This window comes from Mobula birostris, chromosome 1 (genome assembly GCF_030028105.1).
Source record: "Mobula birostris isolate sMobBir1 chromosome 1, sMobBir1.hap1, whole genome shotgun sequence".
NCBI classification, from domain to species: Eukaryota; Metazoa; Chordata; class Chondrichthyes; order Myliobatiformes; family Myliobatidae; genus Mobula; species Mobula birostris.
Window position 1 is genome coordinate 150888872 of NC_092370.1, and position 22465 is coordinate 150911336.

The following is a 22465-nucleotide window of genomic DNA, read 5'->3' on the forward strand; positions in this document are numbered from 1 at the left end:
TGAGAGGAGACATGATAGAGGTATACAGGATATTAAGAGGAATAGATAGAGTGGATAGCCAGCACCTCTTCCCCAGGGCACCACTGCTCAATACAAGAGGACATGGCTTTAAGGTAAGGGGTGGGAAGTTCAAGGGGGATATTAGAGGAAGGTTTTTTACTCAGAGAGTGGATGGTGCGTGGAATACACTGCCTGAGTCAGTGGTGGAGGCAGATACGCTAGTGAAATTTAAGAGACTACCAGACAGGTCTATGGAGGAATTTAAGGTGGGGGGTTATATGGGAGGCAGGGTTTGAGGGTCAGCACAACATTGTGGGCTGAAGGGCCTGTACTGTGTTGTACTATTCTATGTTCTATCCCTTCTAAATATCTTAACTTTTATCCTAGACTGACCTACATCCTCTAGTTTTACTTGCCTCTGATAAAGAGGAAAAGTTTCCTGCAACCTATCTGCTCATAATTTTCTAAGGCTAAGCATGTCCCCTCTTAATCTCATCCTCTCAAGGGAAAACAGACCTAACCACTCATTAATGAAACAGTCCAACCCAAGCAACGTGTCAGAGAATATTCCAGTGAATCTCCCCTGCACCATCTCAGGTGCTATTACATCCTCCTTATTGTGAAGTACACAAAGAATTTTGTTTTAATAAGGATGTGTGCTCATTCTTATACCCTATAACTGATCTATGTCAAATACGTATCAAAGGTACACCATTCCAACAGTGATCACTTACTCCTCAGCAAGTGTACGCATCTGGAAGTAAGAAATTTGCCAATGAGACACTGGATTTGATTCTGAAAGTGACCAGTAAATAGCAATCAGCACCCACACAACACAAAGGGAAGAAAACAGCCCAGATCAGACCTGCCAACGTAATAGCAGTAAGGCAACAGAAAATAATTTCACAGTGTAGTGGTTAGCACAATGCTTTAGTACCAGTAATGAAGATTCAATTCCCATTGCTGTCTATAGAGTCTGTACCTTCTTCCCGTGACTGCACGGGTTTCCTCCACATGCTCTGGTTTTGTCACGCAATCCAAAGACCTACTAGTTGGTAGTTTAATCGTCCGTGATTAGACTAGGATTATATCAGGGGATTGCTGGGTGGCACCCCTCGAAGGGCCAGAGAGGCCTATTCCACACTGTATTCAATAAATAAATACAGTTCAGTCAGGATATTCACACTCCATCCTACTATCTTGAACATCCAATCACATATGACACCCAGCACCGTACAGAAGTGATATTACATAGTCAATCTATACCTTCCATTAAGCTTGTGAAACAGCGTAGCAACAAGATCCAGCAACAATGTCACACAAAATCAAAACTGAAACGACGACAGAAACTACAGGGAGACTTAACAGCAAACTGCAGATTGAGCTAAACAATTCCATGACCAGCTAATCATACCAAATTCAAGCTCTTATCCAGTCATGAATAGCATCAAGAGAAGGTGGCTCATTCTTAGCAGTGGTGGAGCCAGCAGATGATCAAGAAAAACATCTGCAGCATTTGTAACTAAATTTTGGCCTTGTTCTGAGATCTCCATCTTGCCAGAAGTTAGCCCAGCCAAATCAATTCATTCTACAGGATACAATATAAAACTAACTGAATTATGATGGTAAAGGGAATTAATGCTTAGGATAGTGGTTAGGGTGTCAGTTTAGTAATGTTCTGGGAACTGCACGCTCATCCACACAAGATGGTATTCTATTACACTCATGAAACTGGCTTGACATTTAACTGGTGGAGACAGACATCAATTTAGCCAACATACTGCAATCTGTTTCTGTAGCCAGAGTGTTTCTGGAGATGGCCCAGTTATATTTCTTGCCTGTGGTAACTGCTGCGAAATGAATCCTGGGGGGGGGGAGAGGGTGGAGAGCCCCTGGCTGAGTGACAGTAATGACATTGAATGTCAAGGCTCTCATTTTAGAGATGGCCATTGCCTGGCACAAACATTAACTGTTGCCTGCAAGGCCAGAGTGTTCTCAGTCTTATTCTATAAGGGCAAAGAATGGTTCATTTGCTGACATCACCACTCACCTTTTTAAAAAGTCTCTCGAAACAAGGCTAATTTTAAAAAATAGAGGCTATTTAGTCTCTGCATAAGTTTCCCAAATTATATGGAATATTATTTTACACAACTTTTAAACTTTTGCAAAGAGCAGAAGGGAAACCTCCTCAGCTATGCCTTGGGCAGAATTTGCAATGTTGTTATTCTCAAAGTCAACCAAAGTACATATACAGTACTACGTTGAAATTCATTTTCTTAGCCACATAATCATGGGCATCAAGTGAGTAGAGTAGGGGGCTAATCACACATCCTTGTGATGGGCCTGTGCTGATGGTGATTGTTGCTCATCTATAGTGACTGGGCTGTGTATCTATCTACTCACCTTTCGGATGTGGGAAGAAACAGTATTTGGTGAACACCTTCGTGAGGAGGGCATGTACACTTCACACAGACAGCACTGCCGTTGAAGATTGAAACTGCTAGTTGTGCTCTTGCCTCGCAATTTAAGTAATCCAGGTTCAATCTTCAGCAGCAGAACTGTCTGTGAGAAGTTTACATGCCCTCCTCATGGTCATGTGGACATTCACCAAATACTCTGATATTAAACCAGATTCTGATTCTGTGCACACAAATTACATCCTTTAGTGCAGATCCCAGCATTTCCCCAAATACTGATGTCAGGCATGACATGTTTGTATGGGGCCTTTCTTTTTTCGTATGTTAAATTTAAAATGGCTTCTTTGTTATGTTATACTGGGGAATGCTGAGAAAGTCTCTGGCTAGACAGTTGCTTGGATTATTATAGATAGCAGGGTGCTATTAGCCAATGGGTGGTCATGTATCATTTTGTTTTCGGATATAATGCTGTATCATATGACTGTGGACGGGATTTCAGCGGGGAGTTGGAGGAGAGACGGCGAAGACGGTGGACGGGATTTTGGCGGGGAGTCAGAGGAGAGACGGCGAGGACGGTGGACGGGATTTTGGTGGGGAGTTGGAGGAGAGACGGTGAGGACGGTGGACGGGATTTTGGCGGGGAGTCGGAGGAGAGACGGCGAGGACGGTGGACGGGATTTTGGCAGGGAGTCAGAGGAGAGACAGTGAAGACGGTGGACGCGATTTTGGCGGGGAGTCGGAGGAGAGACGAGGAGGACAGTGGATGGGATTTTGGCGGGGAGTTGGAGGAGAGACGGCGAGGACAGTGGACGGGATTTTGGCAGGGAGTCAGAGGAGAGACGAGGCGGACAGTGGACGGGAGTCGGAGGAGACGGCGAGGACGGTGGACGGGATTTTGGCAGGGAGTCGGAGGAGAGACGGCGAGGACGGTGGACGTGCGGAGAGGCTCCAATCGATCACTTCGGGTGGTCCTGAGCCGCAAGTCGACAGGGTCCGGGCGCTCCCGAGCCGCGAGTCGACAGGGTCCGGGCGCTCCCGAGCCGCGAGTCGACAGGGTCCGGGCGCTCCCGAGCCGCGAGTCGACAGGGTCCGGGCGCTCCCGAGCCGCGAGTCGACAGGGTCCGGGCGCTCCCGAGCCGCGAGTCGACAGGGTCCGGGCGCTCCCGAGCCGCGAGTCGACAGGGTCCGGGCGCTCCCGAGCCGCGAGTCGACAGGGTCCGGGCGCTCCCGAGCCGCGAGTCGACAGGGTCCGGGCGCTCCCGAGCCGCGAGTCGACAGGGTCCGGGCGCTCCCGAGCCGCGAGTCGACAGGGTTCGTGTGGTCGTCTGGAATCGATTGAGCTCCAACTAGCAGCAACCGACTCCGTGGGAAGCGTTGAGGCAGGTGCTGGGTGGTATTTCCCCTAGACATATACGAGCCAATATAACTGAGCGTTACGAGTTGATAGTTCCCTGTTTTCTATCTCCCTTCCCTTCTGAAGAAATTAAGTAACATTTGCTAACCTTCAATCTACAGGAACAAATCCAACGTTGCTCATGTTCTGTAGTAATCCCTCAGCTGCAGTTGCTGAGGTGAACAACAAGGCAAAGGAGCAACCTTCCCTGCAGATGGGTGGTAATTTAATCTGATGGGTTGTACTTCTGTCATATACATAGGATGGCAGTGTGCTAGGTCCCAGTGACCTCTCTGGGTCCAAAGGCGTAATTGCTCATCCTTTGTGTTTTTTGCGTGATTGCAAGGCACTGCTGGATATTGAGAACATCTAGTGCTGCAGTTTTGTTCCACTGCTGAGTTGCTCGATGACAATGGAGCTGGACTTGTTGCTGTCTACTACAACCACTCAAGGGGAAAGGTGTCAGAGGCAGTGCGCTGTTCAAAAAACTGTGTAAATGATCGTCTTGGACGATTTTCTTGTGATCGCAGGACTCTTTTGGACATTGGTAATGTAGAATCCTGCAAGTCTGATTGATTGGCGAGATCGAAGGCAGGGTAGTTGCGTGGACAGGCCTCAGGCCGGGGGGGTCACCTGTGGAACCGTCAGGGGAAGGAGATGCCAGATGCAGTGTGGGAGAGAGCTGTAGTCTGTGCTGAGTTGTAGGCTGGCTTCTCCCATCGATGCTTCCCTCCAGTGTTTGCTCGGTGGAAGACAAACTGGTTTATGTTCATCTGCAGCTGCACTAGCATGCGATGAGGAAATGCTGTTTGCTTGTTCTTGCAGAAATGTGGCTCCAGAGCAACATCCCTACACCATTAAACTACAGGCCATGACACTCAGGGCCTTGGGCTATTCCTTTTTGAGACTGTATTGATTTCTACTATCATAACTATACCTGCTGTTGGTACTGTGCTTCGCAGCTTGGCACAGGAGGAACACTGTTTTGTTCAGCTGTATTCACATGTTTGGTTCCAAGAATGACATAGAAGATAGATTAGAGCAGCACAAGAACAGGCCATTGGGCCCACAAAACACTGTGCTGAAAATGATGCAAATGTTGTCTATACCCTTCAATTTCCTGCCTGTCATGCACCTGTCTAAATGTCTCTCAAAACACTGCCATTGTATCTGCTCCCACCACCTCCCGTAAGAGTACATTCAAAGCAACTACCACTCTCTGTGTAAAAAATAACTTTCCATGTACATCTCCTTTAAACTTTCCCTCTCTTAACTTAAACCTCTGCTCTCTAGTATTTGACATTATCATCCTGAAAAAAAAGACTATCTGCCCTCTGACTTTGTCATTCATAATTCTATCATCATTCAATCAGGTCTCCTCTCAGCCTCCATGTACCCGAGAAAACGATCCACTTTAGTCTACCCACTCCATTGGTGGGAATGTTGTATTTCAACAAAGAAATTTTGCACACATTTTTGAGTCTTCTGCTTTCTGTTCAGTAATCTATTCTTTTGTCAGACCTTGGAAGAGGATATCTACTTCAGGACTTTGGTGTTAGCCCTGTGAACAACATGCTCTGACCAACACTGGGAACTAGAGTGCACATAGGGCCTTGCAAGAGGCTGCTAACCTTTGCATGTCCCAGTGAAGATGAAGGATTTTTGCAAGATGCTTGGGTGACAGTTTTTCCAATGACCTTAGATAACTGCTGCAGGTAATCCCTGTCCGTGGAGAACAGCAGAGAGCAGGGATCTCTCCCGTCTCGTAGGCCACATGCTCTGTGCAAGATTTGAGGTCTTAATATTCAAATACTCTCCAGATAGACTGGAAAGCCTGAGTGTCGGGAATGGAGGCTCGGCTTGGGCTGATTTTGCTTGATCTCCCGTGAATGTTTATTCCTTTCTCCGCAGTGCCAAGGCTGTGAACTGATCTGGCTGCTGTGCACTTCGGCCCCGCTGATGTGATGAACTGGGGACCGAGCAATTGGCTTGAGCCTACTCCAGCCGCTCCAGGAGCAGATCTGGGACTCAGTCTGGTTCAGGATGCTGTTGGCTTGCATGGTAAGTTTTTTTTAAACCCTCTCTCTTTCTTTGCACTGTGGTTTTTAGTCTTTTTTAAATTGGGTTTTTCAGGTTTCTTGTTTTGTAACTGTCTGTAAGCAGACAAGTTTCAAGGTGTATAATTTAAACATTCTTTAATAATAAATGTGCTTTGAATTTTTTCTTCAATCAACCAAACGCAGTTCTGGCATATTGAAGGCCATGAATTTCTTCATTGATGATGCCTTCATCAAAGGATACTTTCAATATATATTTCCAGTATACATGTTGGTCACTGCCCTTCCTCTTGTAATTTTGAGTGCAAGACTCATTCTCATATACGCTTCAGTGAAAGCAGAACCAGTGGTTTTGAGCTCGGCATCTGAGTACTTGCAAACACAATGTGTCACCTGCATTCTGCAACTTGACCACTCAGGTTCAGGTCTGGAATAGGTTCCCATGGTCTTTGAAGCTGTTCCTGCTCCACGCTTGTGGCAATATTTTTGGAGGCACTAAGTTGGAAAAGGGGTGGAGGCCTTATTTGGCACTAGTCTTCATTGAGAATGGTTAATTCAGGCAAGTCTATAATGTATTGTACTAGTTAAATAGGCACACATATAATCCAGAATTTAATCCAGAAATGTTCAAAGTAATGAATTGGGGTCAGTGAAACAAGGGAATAGACGATAGACAGGAGGATAAAAAGTAGTGTAGACAACAAAGGGATTGTGTAGTGGATATCCACAAATCATGAAAAAGGCACAAGAGATACTTGGTTCTGCTGGCTCAAGCAGAAAATAGAACAGTACTAGTTAAGCCAATGTTAATAGGCCATGAATTGTACAGTGCCTACAGCTTTGGTCACACACTGGAGGAAAGATATGGCAAGATAAAAGAACGTGTAGGAGACTTATGTAGATGTTGCTGGGCTCTGGAGAGTTATATTCATGAGGATCTAATATTGAAGGTGCGGCTGTATTTAAGGAATAAAGAAAATTAAGGTTGTTTAAAGTAAGGTGCTTAAATTTGAGGTGAATATTTCCCTTGGCACAAAGGTTGACAATCATGAGACATAGATTTAAATTAATTGAAGCAAAGAATAAAGAGAAAGGAATTGAAGAAAAGCTCTATTACACAAAGAGCAATGAGAATCTGGAACTCATTACTTGAAAGGACAGTGGAGGCAGCAATCCACAAGTTTAAATGTGTCTAGAAGCACATGAAGAGCACCAACCTCTAAAGCTATGGACTGACAGATAGGAAGTAAGAGTGATCTAGATCAATCTGTTTAAAGCTAAAATGGACACAATGTGCTGAATGGTCTCCTTTTGTTATATAAACTTAAGAGTGAAGTTTTAAGGAGCATCTTAAAAGTGGTAGAAAGGGATAGTGAGGTGAAGAAGAATAGAGAAACAGGTCCAGAGTGACAGGTAACCAAAAGCACAATTGTCATTGCTGAAAAGATCAACATCAGAGTCATACAACTAGGAACCAGAGCTTTCTGCCACCAACAACCTTCAATCACCCACTTCCACTCATCCCACATTTCCACACCCTATCAAAATTCCCCCAGATTCTATTCCTCACCTACACACTAGGGACAATTTACAATGACCAATTAACCTACCTGTCTTTGGAAAGTAGAAGAAAACTACAGGAAATCAGGGACGCATGAGAATCTGAAAATGCTGGAAATTGAGAAACACACACAAAACGCTGGAGGAACTCAGCAGGTCAGGCATCATTTATGGAGGGAAATGCATAGCTGATGCTTTGAGCTGAGACCCTTCATCAGGGAGAATGTTCAACGTATCCAAGAACAGAACAAATCCAGGACATTAGCACTTTGATGCAACAGCTCAAAGTGTGCCAGCCCACTGCAAGGTCAAATAAAACACTTAAAACAACTTGAACAAGAGAAAATCTCCAGTTGCTGGAAATCCAAGCCACACAATGCTGGAAGAACTCAGCAGGCCAGGCAGCATCTATGGAAGAGAGTACAGTCGATGTTTTGGGCCAAGACCCTTCGACAAGACTGGAGAAAAAAAACAAGAGGAATCAGAGTTAGAAGGTGGGGCTTCAGCTTCAGACGAAGGCCAGCGAGAAAGAGATAGTTTATGGTGTGACTTAAAGACTGGAGGCACCAGTTTTCTGACAGGTAGTGTTAAAGCCTGGCAATCACTAAGAAATCTGAGGCAAAATGTGCTTATTTAAGCAGGAGCTTGTCTGGCTAAGGTTCCTTAAGAGTGTCGTAGCTGGGGTGGTAAAGTAGTGGGGATGAGTTCCCACTACCTATTAAAAGCTTCCAAGAGCATGCATCTCCAATAGGCTCTGACAACTAAATCCAGCTTCTGGCCTTCATGTGTGGCCAACCTACTAAACCCAGTGGAACTGTTTTTATCTATAGGGGAAGGGGCAAAAGCAGGTGACTGGCACCTTAAAACCAGTTGCTCATCAGCCATGGTTGACAGCTCATCTAGAAGGAAAACTCTGATCTTAAACTTCCGCTGCCTTAAACCCACACATGGGAAAGGCTTTGGAAGTAAACCTCAAGGGAAAAATCTGGAGCAGGAGTCCCTAAGTTGAGTTCAAAGCTGACAGGCAACTCCTGCGACACAGCTGGTTCCAAACTGTATCAGTTTCTGCCGTACCCTTGGATCCATCAGCTGTGTGGAGTGGGGCGGTCTGCTGCATGAACAACAGCTTGCTCTCCATATCGTACCGCCCTGGCTTGCATATTGACTGGTGGTGCTATGACAGCTAGAATGCAACATCCATGGTCAACAGAGGGCCTCTTGTCTGGTTAAATAATACTTTTGAACAATTCGGTACAGAAGGAAAATGTACAATGATTTTTAATTTTTAAAAACTTTGCTGGAAATGTCTACATTGTAAAAGCACGGAGGACAATTGTCGAAGTAGTTTGTCCCCTGCTCTCTGGCTCCAGGTTTATTAATAAATGTTCAATGCAAGGAAAGCACATTGATATTTAAGATTTCCCTCTCCATTTTGAAGAAAATCTCTCCATAAATTTTCAGTTAATGTTTCTGTAACACTATTTACCTAGTACCCTTTATACATTCTCAGGTTGAATCCAATCAGCTTGCATTGATTTTTTTGCCCATTTTCTCATCTTTCAACTTTTATCAACCCCCTCCTTGACAATGAAGGTCAAGTCACCAAATGGAGGAAAGGCTCTGAATTGCTAGAAGCACCCAATTATAGTTAACCCAATTAAGCAGCTATGGTTCTCTGTACTACTCAATAGTAATATTTTCACCTTAATATGACTAGGTAATGCTTTCACAGCAGATGATCTTGCTATCAATCAAGCAAGACCTTTTATTATGGTAATGCACTTAATATAATTCTTCCCATGGCTTATTTATCACCTTATTCAAACATCTCAAGTTAATATGTCAATTTGACAAATTTAACATGAATACTCCAAGGATGATTATAATTTTGCACAACTGGCTATTACCCCTCAACCACCAGATTCTAGAACCAGAAGGGATAACTTTATTCATTCCGTCACTGAACTGTTCTCACAACCTATGGGATCACTTTCAAGGATTCTTCATCTCATGTTCTTGGTATTTATTGCTTATTTATTAATTATTATTATTATTATTATGGGTGGCGGGGTGGAGACAGGTCTCTACCAAAGGGGGTACACAAGACGATCCTTTTCTCTGCTAGGCTGCAGGTCACCCTTGGGCAAGACATAACACCTGCTCAGCAACACCCACCCTACCCCCCCCACCCCAAAATCAGGTAACATGAAGCCATGGGAGCAGCTGGTTATGCCACCACCAACACCATGCAGACAACCTCTGAAGAGTATTGATAATGACTGGGGTCACCCTGAAGAAGGCAACAGCAAACCATTTCTGCAGAAAAATTTGCCAAGGACAATCATGGTCACGAAAAGATCACAATCACCCTCGTTATATGACATGGCACATATCAAACAAGTGAATTATTACAATCAGTTTTTTGTATTTATGTTGCCTTTTGTACTTTGGTTGTTTGTCTGTTCCGTTGGGTGTGGTCCTTTAATTCTATTGTGTTTCTTGTATTTACTGTGATTGCCTGCAAGAAAATGCAGAATCTCAAGTTTGTATATGGTGACATACATGTAACTTGATAAGAAATTTACTTTGAATTCTGAACCATATCAGTCAACCTTATTTCAATAAATTGGGTTAACTCAAAGAAAAATATTAAATTATGCATTTACACAGTTTCTTTAATATGCAAAGTATCTAAGGAGTTCACATAGTAAAAGAGATGCTAGAATAGGTTTCCAAAAGGCTGACAAAAGTTTTAATTAATTAGTGTTTAAGAGGTGGTGCAGAAGATAACTTCCCAGATCCTGGATGGCTGTAAATCTGACTGTCAGATAACAGGAGGGAAAGAAGCCAGAAATGATAGAAACACAGGCTACTAAAGAATGAGAGATGCAGACTAAAATAAGAATTTAAAAAGTTCTCTATTGAGAGAATAAAATTCATGAATTGCAGGGTGGGAGAATGTAAAGTGATAGCAACTTCATATATGGAAAGAACCTACTGGCAAATGAACCTCTGCAGGTCTGATGGAAATGGCAAGGAAAGAAGCAGCTGCAACAAGTCATACAAGAAGGAGCACTTATCACAAAGCTGCTGGATATTTTATTCACAATGAAAACAATGGACCTTTGATTGCCTTCTTTTCAATGTGCAGTTTCATTGTCTTTATGTATCCCAATAACTAATAGTGACATGGTCCGGTCTGTGAAGTCCACATTCCGGTTCACAGTCCAGTCCATCGACCCTTGCTCCAGGTTTTCCTGTCTATCCTGTTTCTGTTCCTGTTGAGCACTAATTGAGGCAGCTGATTCTCATTGGGACTGGCTGCATAAATACCTCCAGAGACCAGGGCGTAGCCGCTGGATTTTTCTTGTCCTTACTCCTTGTATCCCTTCCCCTGCCTTCTGTTTCCTCGCCTTGTCTTGCCTGTAACTCTCGCCTCGCCTGAAGTTCTTGTCTTGCCTTGCATTGCCTGAAGCCTTGCCTTGTCTTGCCGGTAACTTTCGCCTTGCCTGAAGTTCTTGTCTCGCCTTGCATTGCCTGAAGCCTTGCCTTGTCTTGCTGGTAACTCTCGCCTCTCCTCGCCTAAAGTCTTGTCTTGGAGCCACCCTGTACCTAGCTCCCTTCCTGTCCCTTACCTCCACCAGGTAAGTCAGGCCGACTTGCCGTTACCCTGCGATTGGTTCTGCCCCTTCCTGTCCCTTGCCTCTGTCGGGTAAGCCAGGCCCTCTTGCCGTTACCTACGGTTGGTTCTGTCCCTTCCTATCCCTTGTCTCCGCTGGGTAAGCCAGGCCGTCTTGCCATTACCTGTGGTTGGTTCTGTCCCTTCCTGTCTCTTGCCTCCGTTGGGTGGAGATCCGCGCCCTGTCCAGGAGGAGCTTCAAGATCCCAAGCCTCGAGCCTCGCCCCAAGCCAAGCTTCAAGACCTCAAGCCTCAGGTCTCCAGCCTCGCCCCAAGTCTGAAGACTCCAGCCTCGTCCTGCCTGCCAGCCAAGTCATGTCCTTGCCTAGTTCTGGGGTCCGAGCCAGAGGCAAGACCCAGGGTCCTTGTCCTATCTCGGAGTCCAAACCCAGGCTCCTAGCTCTCTTGTCCAGTCCTACTCCAGGTTCCTGGTTTTTGTGTCCAAGTCCTAGCCCTCACTCTGTATCCTAGTCTTGTCCCTAGTACTTCAGTGTCTGTGTCTTTCACTTGGGTCCATTCCCAGCCACCTCCTTATGACAAATAGGGATTGGCAACACTGTATTGGTTGCTAGCATTTGGTTAAATGAAATCAAGGTTAATGAAATAAGAATGAAGAGTAATAAAAACAAAAGTTACTTTGAGTCACACAAGAGAAAATCTGCAGATGCTGGAAATGCGAGCAACACACACTCAAAATGCTGCAGGAACTCAGCAGGCCAGGCAGCATCTAGGAAAAGAGTACAGTCAACGTTTCAGGCCAAAATCCTTCAGCAGGACATTTTGAGTGGTCATGAAGATTTATAATTTAGGGCACCAGTGGACTTCTCAATTTTGAATGCCCAGGAATCCCTGGACAGATAGAAATTCAGACAGTGATTAAATCAGAAAAAAAGACTTGAGGCTGGTTACTAATGGGGGAGAAAGTAGTAAACAAGTGCAGTTCAAACACATTTTGTCGATGTTAGTATTGTACTACCGTTTAGACTACTATGCAATTTTGACATGTCCAAATAGAAATGCTTGACTCTCATTATAAAATCAGAGAAAACCTTGAGTTTATGACTGTAGCTCTGCTGTGATGTTTCTCCTGCTGTTTCTTGAATTTTTATGACAAATACTAATTTTATTTGGGAAAAAACAGTACTTACCATATAAAAATTCAAGAAGCAGCACAAAGAAATTAATATAGAATTCAAACAGTCATTAATATAGCCAAGATTCCACTTTAAGATGGCACTCACGATACCCAATAACTATTTACTGGGGCAAAAAAACAAAAGAAAACTACTAAATACCTTATTAGTAACACTTCATTAATAACAATCAATGTTAACAAGGGAGAGGTGAGCTGAGGCAGAGGTGCAGTTGCAGGCAAGAAATGGCGAAGGAAAGCAGAGGTGAGCAGTGGTGGAAGTGCAGGCACGGGGAAGGCATGGTCAAGGCAAGTGAAGGTGGAGGCGTAGTCGGAGCAGAGTCGTGACACCCACTGAGCGCGAGGAAAGTCTTTAAGTCTGATCAATTTAAGCTGAATTGGAAAGGTTGGGTATGTGCCAAATTGTGGCGGCAGGGTTCAGGCCCTAGGGCAGTCAGAGAGCGAGGAACAACCCAATGTCTGCACGAATTCGGCGCCAGGCCAGATCGAAAAGGTCAGGGTGTTGGAACTAGAGGTGAGGCAAGGTCAGTTCTGCTGCGCGATGTTTACTCAGCTCTGCACTGAATTGAGGCTGTGGCATGGCAGATCTGGATGCAGAGATGCCTGGCTTTGTGTCTTTCGTAAAACTTCAGTTTGAAAGCTATTTGCTTCTTTTATTGTTTTCCACGACTTGTTTTTTTTCCTTTTCTTTGCACTTTGGGTGTTTGACAGTCTTCGGTTTTTTAGTGGGTTCTTTTGGGGTCTCAGCCCAAAATGTTGACTGTACCTTTTTTCCCATAGATGCTGCCTGGCCTGCTGTGTTCCTCCAGCATTTTGTGTGTGTTGCTTGGATTTCCAGCATCTGCAGATTTTCTTTTGGGGTTTCCTTTGTTTTGTGGCTGCCTGTAAGAAGATGAATCTCAAGGTTGTATACTTTGATAATGTACTTGAAGATTCATCAATAGAGGCACCACGGTGGTGTAGCCATTAGCGCAACACCATAACAGCTTGAGGCATCAGCGTTCGGAGTTCAATTCCACTGTCCTCTGCAAGCAAGTTCGTACGTTCCTTCCTGTGTGCACATGGGTTTCCTCCAGGAGCTCCAGTTTCCTCCCACAGTCCAAAGACATACTGGCTAGTAAGCTTAATTGATCATGTAAATATTCTACCAGTCTGTTGTCGCAAGTACAATCTTCTATGCAGTGGTGTGCTGGGGCAATGGTATCAACATGGGTGATGCCAATAGGCTCAATAAACTAATTAGAAAGGCTGGCTCTGTTATAGGAGTCAAATTGGTCACACTAGAGGTTGTGGTAGAACAAAGAACCCTATGGAAAATCCTGGCATTTCTGGATAATGTTTCTCACCCTCTGCTTGCCACCTTGGCTGAACAGAGGAGCACTTTCAGTAATAGACTAAGACAATTGTGCTGCTCCAAAGAGCACTATGTGAGGTCATTCTTACCCTCGGCCATTAGGTTCTATAATGAGTCAACCTGTAGCTGAGGAAGTGATGACCCCCTCCTGTTAGACTGTCTGAGGTAACTTTTTTTTTATTAAGTTTTTATTCTTTCTAACTTCTGATATTTGTATATCTGTGCACTTGTAATACTACTGAGACACTGTAATTTCCTTTGGGATCAATAAAGTATCTATCTTATCCCATGATTTGGCTAGGATTTAATCACTGGAGTTGCTGGGCAGCACAGCTCGAAGGGCCTTTTGTGGGAGGAAGAGATAGATGGATAGTCATTAAAGCTAAGTCCATCACTGACACACTTCACTAACACGTTAAATGTTCAACTAGAGAAGGTAACATTCTGGGCAATTGCTACAGCCCTATTAAAATGCCTACAATGCCAATTCCTGTGTCCTCCTTGGACATTATGACCATGCTATGACCTTGCTCATCGCTACTTTCATGCAAAAACTGAAAACAGTGATCCTTCTTCAAGTCTGAGAAGGAAGGGGGAAGACGCCAGAATAAAAAGGTTGGGGGAGGGAAAGGAGGCTAACTGTAAGGGTATAGGTGAAGCCAGGTGGATGGGAAAGATCAAGGGCTGGAGAAGAAGGAATCTGATAGGAGAGTGGACCATAGGAGAAAGGGGAGGAGGAGGGACCCAAGGGGAAATAATAGGCAGGGGAGAAGAGGTAAAAGGTCAGAATGGGGAATGAGTGGGGAGAGTGGGGGGGGGGGGGGGGAGTGCTTTTTTTTTAACCGGAAGGTCAAATTGATATTCATGTCATCAGGCTGAAGGGTACCCAGACAGAATACAAGGTTTGCTCTTCTACCTCGAGGCTGGCCTCATCTTGGCACAAGAGGAGGCAATGAATTGACATGTTGAAACCGGAATGGGAATTGGAATTAAAATGGTTGGCCACCAGGAAGTTCTGCTTGTGACAGATGGTCCAGAGGTGCTCGATGAAGCAGATCCTCAATTTATGACGGGTCTCACCAATGTAGAGAGGCTGCATTGGGAGCACCAGACATGATAGATGATCCCAGCTGATTCACAGGTGAAGTGTTGCCTCACCTGGAAGGACTGTTTGGGGCCCTGAATGGAGGTGATGGAGGAGATGTACCGAAGGAGGTGCAATGTCAAGGCGGCTGCTAACCCTGACTCTGTCTCCCTGCCAATGCTTAAACATTCTGCTAACCAGCTGACCACTGTCATTCTTCACAGACATTTTCAATCAGTCTTTTAAACTATGCACTGTTCCAGCATGTTGTTATCCTAGTCCCCCAAAATTCAAAGATCACTGAACAGAATGACTACACGCCAATTGCACTCACATCAGTCATAATAAAGACTTCTGACAGGTTGGTCAAAATTTCCAAGATCTGCTGCAGTTTGCCGACAGAGCCAATAGATCTATAGATGATGCAGTTAACATCAGGACTTCATACTACAGCACCTCAACTCCCATGTCCCACGGTACATATGTCAGGATTCTCTTGGTCGATCTCATCCCTGAGCTTTTGCAACAGAAACTCTTCAGTCTTGACTTACCAGGTCCCATCTGCAGGTGGAACACAAACTTCCTCTCTGGTAGGAGGCAATACGTGGGTCTAGGCAAGCACATCTCCACATCCCATTCGGTTAGCACTGGTATGTTCTCTCCCCTCTTCTATTTTCTCTCTACACCTCCAGTGATCCATCAGTTAAACTGATGAAGTTTGTAGTTGACACCCCTGTCACAGGACTAATCACCAGAGGTGACAAATCCAAGTACCACCAAGAAGTAACCAAGCTGGCGCCCTGGTGCAATCACAACAACTTGGAGCTGAATCATCTTCAGAAAAAATGTGTCTCCTCTCCACCCGCTCATCATAAGCAACTGGTTACAACATTCAACTTCCTGCGCATCATGTGGGAGAACCACATCTCCCTCATGAACAAAAAGGCTCAGCAGAGGATGCAGTTGGTTAAATTCCATCTTCCCCAGAACATACTGATGCAACTCCACACTGCCACCATACAGAGTATCCACTACTGTCTTATTTAGCGCAGCCATTACCGTCTGTCACATTATACAAACTGTCACGTCTGCAGAAAAAAATCACCGGCTGCAGTCTACCATCAGTGCAGGATTTGTAGGTCTCCAGGACAAAGAACCAGGCAGACAAAGTGATTGCAGACACTACGTACCCTGCAAACTGCCTATAAAGCTCCCCACTGGAAAGCAATTTAATGGCCTTTCTGGATAGGGCTATTAAAACAAAAACTTCATGCTGTCTTAAAAGTTTCTACCCCCAAGGCAGTTAATCCATTCTAGTTACCCACCCCATCCCTCTCTATTATTTGAATCATCACAATGCACTGTAGATACTTTAAACCACTGTTCATGATGCTGTTTATATTTTAAACACATGCTGGTATTTACGCACATTTTATTCCATATCCATATTTTAACCTCTAACTTATCTTTATATAATTCTTTACTCTTTCTAATCATTGAACATTGTTTTTAGTTGTATGTTGCACCAATACACCACAGCAAATTCCTAATACATATAAATGTACAAGGTGAGTAAAATTAATCCTTGGTGCTTGATCCTTAAAACAGTCCAAATTATTCTGCTAAAAAATGGAAATACATACAGGCCTTACGAAAAAATCAGAGTTCTCCGGCCCACCTTTCTACTTCTCCATTCTTCCTCAGTGCAATGACACAGGTGACAATCAATGGCCAATTCCAATGTTAATTCTTAATATATACTCAACAGAAGGAAAGGAAAGGTACGCCGCATCCGGAGTTTCTCCGGTTAGCGGATGATTTCCCTCCACGTCTCTCTGACGTAGTGGGGAACCGCGTACGAGGCAAGTTACAGCAGTGGTTTGCCATTGCCTTCTGCCGGGTGAGTTTCCAAAGAGATCACCAGCTTGTAACCCAGCACGGATGGAAAACATGCAGGGGAGCCGGCTGGATTCGAACTCAGGACCTTTCGACCCGAAGTCTGACGCTGATGCCACTACGTCACCAGCCGGGTCAACAGAAATGCCATTAAAAAACCCAATGGTCACATTATTTCTTTTCTAATGGGAATTTCTCCTAGGCAAAGTAATCAGCCTTCAAACTGATGTCACACAGTGATATCTGACAATAACTCAGCCAAATAGTGAGATACTGCAGATATCAGTATCTCACTATATCTACAGCTACGCTACCCCACAAGCACCCACTAATGAAATATTTGAGTGCTGGCTTACAATTACAACCATTTTGGACACAAGTTTAATTTTAAGCCTCTAGCAAGACAGTAAAGAATCTGACAAAAGCAGATACAAATTTGGTGCTGTTAAATGACACTTATAGACACAAATGGCACAGACAAAGACAGATGTGATGGGCAAATTAGTATCAATCATTTCAAACTGCACTTCAAAACAAAAAGCATTAAAACAAATTCCCTTACTTGGGGTGCATGCAATTCTGCATTTTCAGTAAATTAACTTTATTAACTGTCTGTCCTCTATTAAATTATACAATTTAATAGTTACAGAAGCACTGGTACCTGCTCTCTCCTTGCTTCTGGTGACCTTGGACATTCCATGCTTTTGCTTGAAATAGTTTTGACCAACTGTAATCCTTCAACCTGAGGAGAATCATCTGCAAGGACTTCTGGCTCCTCATCATCTGTTCGTCCAGTTGGACTAGTTAATTTCTGGCTCTGGCGTTCCTCTGTTCTGAAATCCTGGAGGTCACGTTCCTTGTCCACAATGACCCACTCCTTAGAGTCAACCTCCTGCCTGCAGGAGCTTAAATTGAGAGCTACAAAGCCATTGCTAACAACACCATCCCCCCGTTCAGGAGTACCCAAAGAGACTGGCTTTGTACTGTCTGGAAGGTATTCTTCATCAAAGTGCCAAACTCTGTCAGTACGAACTATAGCAGAGACCTTCCGAGGCTGAGAAGCTGCAACATCCTTCAGTAAGTCTTCCTTGGCCTTTGTGGAGCTGGACATGAAAGAACGTTAAAAGTTATGCAGACTTACTACTCAATTATATCATCTGAACAACTTAGTGTAGAATTCAGGATCAATGAATCCTTTGATTTAGTTAGTTGATTAACCCCTAAATGGTATATCCATACTGCAAAGACATTTCATCTGCATTGGCTGTGTTGGACCATGTGCCCTTTAATGCATCAATATTCCCTATTATAATCATCCATACTATAACAACATAGTGTATTGTTTTCAAAAAGATGCTCACAGGTCTTTGCTTAAAACCCAAATGTTATACGAGAACAAGATGAACAAAAAGCATATTCATCATGACATTGCAGCTCCGGAGAAAACAACGCAAATTACTGCTTAATATAAATGATTAACTTATGTTTCAATATTTTTTAATTAATTTCCACATAGAAGAACACGGAGTACATGAAGATATATATTATGAATCAAAAAAATAGAATAGTACCAAATACATTATATTTAAGTCACACTTACAATCGCAATATCCCATATTCATAATCAAACACATAAATTAAATTGTAATATTGAAATGTAATACTTATTAAGTATCTGAGCATGCCAATCTATAGAGATTAAACACTTGTACAATTTTAGGTTAAGAAAGAATCAGATGTCCAATTTTACATAATATTTTATATTACTGAAAAAAGCTACTAATGAACTGTTGAAATGGAGTATGAAGGATCGTAAAATCCAAAGAGTATATAAAATTAGGGAGGCACATACAATTGGAGGGAGGGACTCAGTGTTTTCCCTCCAGGGTATAAATGTCAAATACCAGGGTGATTTGGTTCAATGTGAAAGGAGGAAAGTTTATAGGAGATGCATATAACACAGTGAGTGGTAGGTGCCTGGAAGGTTCTGCCAGGCAATAACAATGTTTAAGAGGGACTTAGTCACATGAACAGACAGGGAATGGAGGGATGAAGACCATATGTAAGGCAGAGGGAATTAGTTTAGATTGGCACTATGACCAGCACAACATTTGGGCTAAATTAGAATTAGAATTTTACTTCTTACATCCATCTCATGAGGCAGTGAAAAACCTTTATGTTACGTCCCTGTCACTTTGTACAAGCAATAAGGAAGAGAAATGTGGGAGGATATTGCCCAAACACTAAGAATGTATACGTAATTGTACATGTGTATAGTCAGATATGCAATCTAATAAATGTTTAGTAATAAATATATACACACACACCCCCCCAAGGAACTTGAAATTACTCACCCTCTCAACCATTGATGTCAATAGGGGCTAGCCTGTCTCTGATCCTCCTGTAATCCACAACCAACTCTGAACCTGCTGCTATGCTACATTATTCTATGTTCTATTGGATTTTTTTTATTTGGAAGGGGAGAAAAAGGGAGAGCGAGTCACAGGCAACAGAATATTTAGAAGACGTGAGTACTCATTCTGACATACTACAGATCATTTGCATTTCTCTATGCAAAGTGCTTTATGTAAATATACTCAGTTATGAGAAAGGCTTCATCTCCACTTTTTCTATCCTTTTTTATTCCTGGGCATTGGTGTTTCCATACAAGGCTGTGATGCAAATAGCTAGGATACTCACCGCTGTGCATCTATAGCAGTTAGTCAAAGGTTTTGGTGATATGCCAAATCGATGCAAACTTCTAATAAAGTAGGGATGTTGGTGTGCCTCCACTGCATTGGCACGTATGTGCTGGCCCCAGGACAGATCCCTGACATGTTAATGCCAAAGATTTTAAAGCCACTGACGCTCTCCACTTCCGCTTCCCTTAAAGAGGTCTGGCTCATGGGCCTCTGGTTTCTTCCTCCTCTAGTCGATAATTAGCTCTTTGGTTTCATTGACATTGAGTCAGAGGTTGTTGTTGTGGCACCACTCACCCAGATTTTCATTTCCCTTCTATACAATAAATCATTATCACCTTTGTTTTAGTGGCATTATCAGCAAACTTAAATTTGGTATGGAGCTGTACTGGCCACACAATCAGTGATGACTTGCTTTGTGGCTGTAGACTTACTTTCAAGAACATCAGTTCTGAATGTTATTTGCTTACTTTTACTGTTTGCATGATTTGCTTTTTTTCCTGTTGACTGTTTGATAGTCTTTTTTAAAAAAGGGTTCTATTGGGTTTCTTTGTTTTGTGGCTGCCCGTAAAGAGGCAAATCTCAAGGATGTATAAAGTATACATATTTTGTACTTTGAACAATCAGTATAAACTGAGTAGAGAAGGGGCTAAGCACACAGCCTTGTGGTGCAGTGCACCTGTGTAGATGGTGAGTATGGAGATCTTGTTGCCAATCAGCACTAACAGGGGCTGCCAGTGAGGAAATCAAGATCTAGTTGCACAGGGAGGTACTGTGTCCCACCAGGTCTTGAAGTTTAGTGATGAGTTTTGAGGGGATGATAGCACTGAATGTTGAGCTGCAGTCAATGAAGAGTATCCTCATATATGTTTCATTGTTTAGGTGTTCCAGAGCTGAATAAAGAGCCAATGAAGTGGCATCCACTGTTGACATGTTGTGATCGTAAGCAAATTGGAGCGGATCCAGGTTGTTCTTCAGGCAGGAGTTGATGTACTTCATGACTAAACTCTCCAGACGCTTTATTATGGTGGATATAAATGCTACTGGTCATAGGGGCAGGTTTTGAAGTTCTTCTCGCGTACCTCAGACTGCCAAAGCAAGAGGCTGAAGGTGTTTGAAACACCCAAGCTAGGCAGATACATAGATACTTTATTGATCCCAAACGAAATTACAGTGTCACAGTAGCATTACAACTGCACAAATATACAAATATTAAAAGTAAGAAAGAATAAAAGGTAAGTTACCTCAGTCTAACAGAAGGGGGGGGGGGGGTCATCAGTTCCCTGGCTATAGGTTGACTCATTATAGAGCCTAATGGCCGAGGGTAAGAATGACCTCAAATAGCGCTCTTTGGAGCAGCGCAGTTGTATTAGTCAATTACAGAAAGTGCTCCTCTGTTCAGCCAAGGTGGCATACAGAGAGTGAGAAACTCTGTCCAGAATTGCCAGGATTTTCCATAGGGTCCTTTGTTCTATTACAGTGTCCAGCGTGTCCAGTTTGACTCCTATAACAGAGCCATCCTTTCTAATCAGTTTACTAAGCCTGTTGGCATCACCCATGTTGATGCTATTGCCCCAGCACACCACCACAAAGAAGATTGTACTGGTGACAACAGACTGGTAGAACATGTGAAGGGGAGGCCTGCATACTCCAAAGTGCCTCAGTTTCCTCAGGAAGTAGAGGTGACTCTGGCCCTTCTTGTACATAGCCTCTGTCATCCAGGTATACCCCCAGGTATTTGTAGGTCCTCACCACCTCCAAGTCCTCACCATCAATAGTAACAGGAAACAGTGCAAGCTTAGACTTCCTAAAATCCATTACCACCTTCTTTGCCTTACTGATGTTAAGCTGTAGATGATTCCGCTTGCACCACTTGACAAAGTCCTCCACCAGGGCCCTGTATTTATCCTCATGTCCTCCCTTTATACACCCAACTATTGCTGAGTCATCAGAGAATTTCTGCAGATGACAAAGAAACATAAATATAGAAAACCTACAGCACAATACAGGCCCTTCTGCCCACAAAGCTGTGCTGGACATGTCCCTACCTTAGAACTACCTAGGCTTTACCCATAGCCCTCTATTTTTCTAAGCTCCATGTAGCCATCCAGGAGTCTCTTAAAAGACCCTATCATTTCCACCTCCACCACCACCGCTGGCAGTGCATTTCACGCACTCACCACTCTCTGCATAAAAAACTTAGCCCTGACATCTCCTCTGTACCTACTACCAAGCACCTTAAGGCTATGCCCTCTCATGCTAGCCGTTTCAGCCCTGAGGAAAAGCCTCTGACTATCCATACAATCAATGCCTCTTGAACACCTCTATCAGGTCCCCTCTCATCCTCCGTCACTCCAAGGAGAAAAGGCCGAGTTCACTCAACCTATAAGGCATGCTCCCCAATCCAGGCAACATCCTTGTAAATCACCTCTGCACACTTTCTATAGGTTCCACATCCTTCCTGCTGTGAGGCGACCAGAATTGAGCACATGACTCAATGTTGTGTCTGAAGTCTGAGGTTTACAGGGTAAACAGTAGCAGATTAGCACAGCTTTCAGTACCCAGTCAGGGTTTACTGCTTGGACCTGATGCTTTCAGGATTCACCCTCCTGAAAGATGCACTCACATTGGCTTCAGAGATAAAGGGTCATCGGGGTTGTGGGTGTTTGTGAAGGTGTCTTCATATTCTGTCATCTAAAGTGAGGATGAAAGGCGTTGAGCTCACCTGGGAGTAAAACCTGGGTTTTGCTTTGTAAGAGATGATGGCATTCAACCCTGCCACAGTTGCCAAGGATCTCTCCATGACTCAGTTTAGTCCTGAATTACCACTTTGCATATGACACGGCTTTCCTGAAATCATATCTGGACCTCTTGTACTTTCCTGGGTTGCCACTGATCTATCCCTTAGCAGATTAGTTATCTCTTTGTTCATCCAGGCTTCTGGTTGAGGAAGACCAAATGACCATGTGGGGACACATTCATCCACATGTGGCGTATTCATTCAGGTCCTCTGATGAGCCTGTGAACCCATCAGCTCAAAGCAGTCTCAGAGCCGTTCCTCTGCCTCTCATGACCACCACTTTATGGTCGACTGGGGTGATATACTGCGTCCGGTGCTCCCGATGTGGCCTTTTATATATTGGCGAGACCCGACGCAGACTGGGAGACCGCTT

General features: G+C 43.8%; 1 protein-coding gene across 5 annotated transcripts in view; it reads right to left on the minus strand.

Moving 5' to 3' along the window:
* Positions 1–22465, minus strand: part of LOC140200513 (tau-tubulin kinase 2-like) — a 179979-nt gene that overhangs the window by 45402 nt on the left and 112112 nt on the right. For all 5 annotated transcript variants that reach the window (XM_072263978.1, XM_072263993.1, XM_072263971.1 and 2 more), the window contains one exon: positions 17255–17696. In XM_072263978.1, the coding sequence (XP_072120079.1) occupies positions 17255–17696 (442 nt within the window). The remainder of the gene's footprint in view (positions 1–17254; positions 17697–22465) is intronic.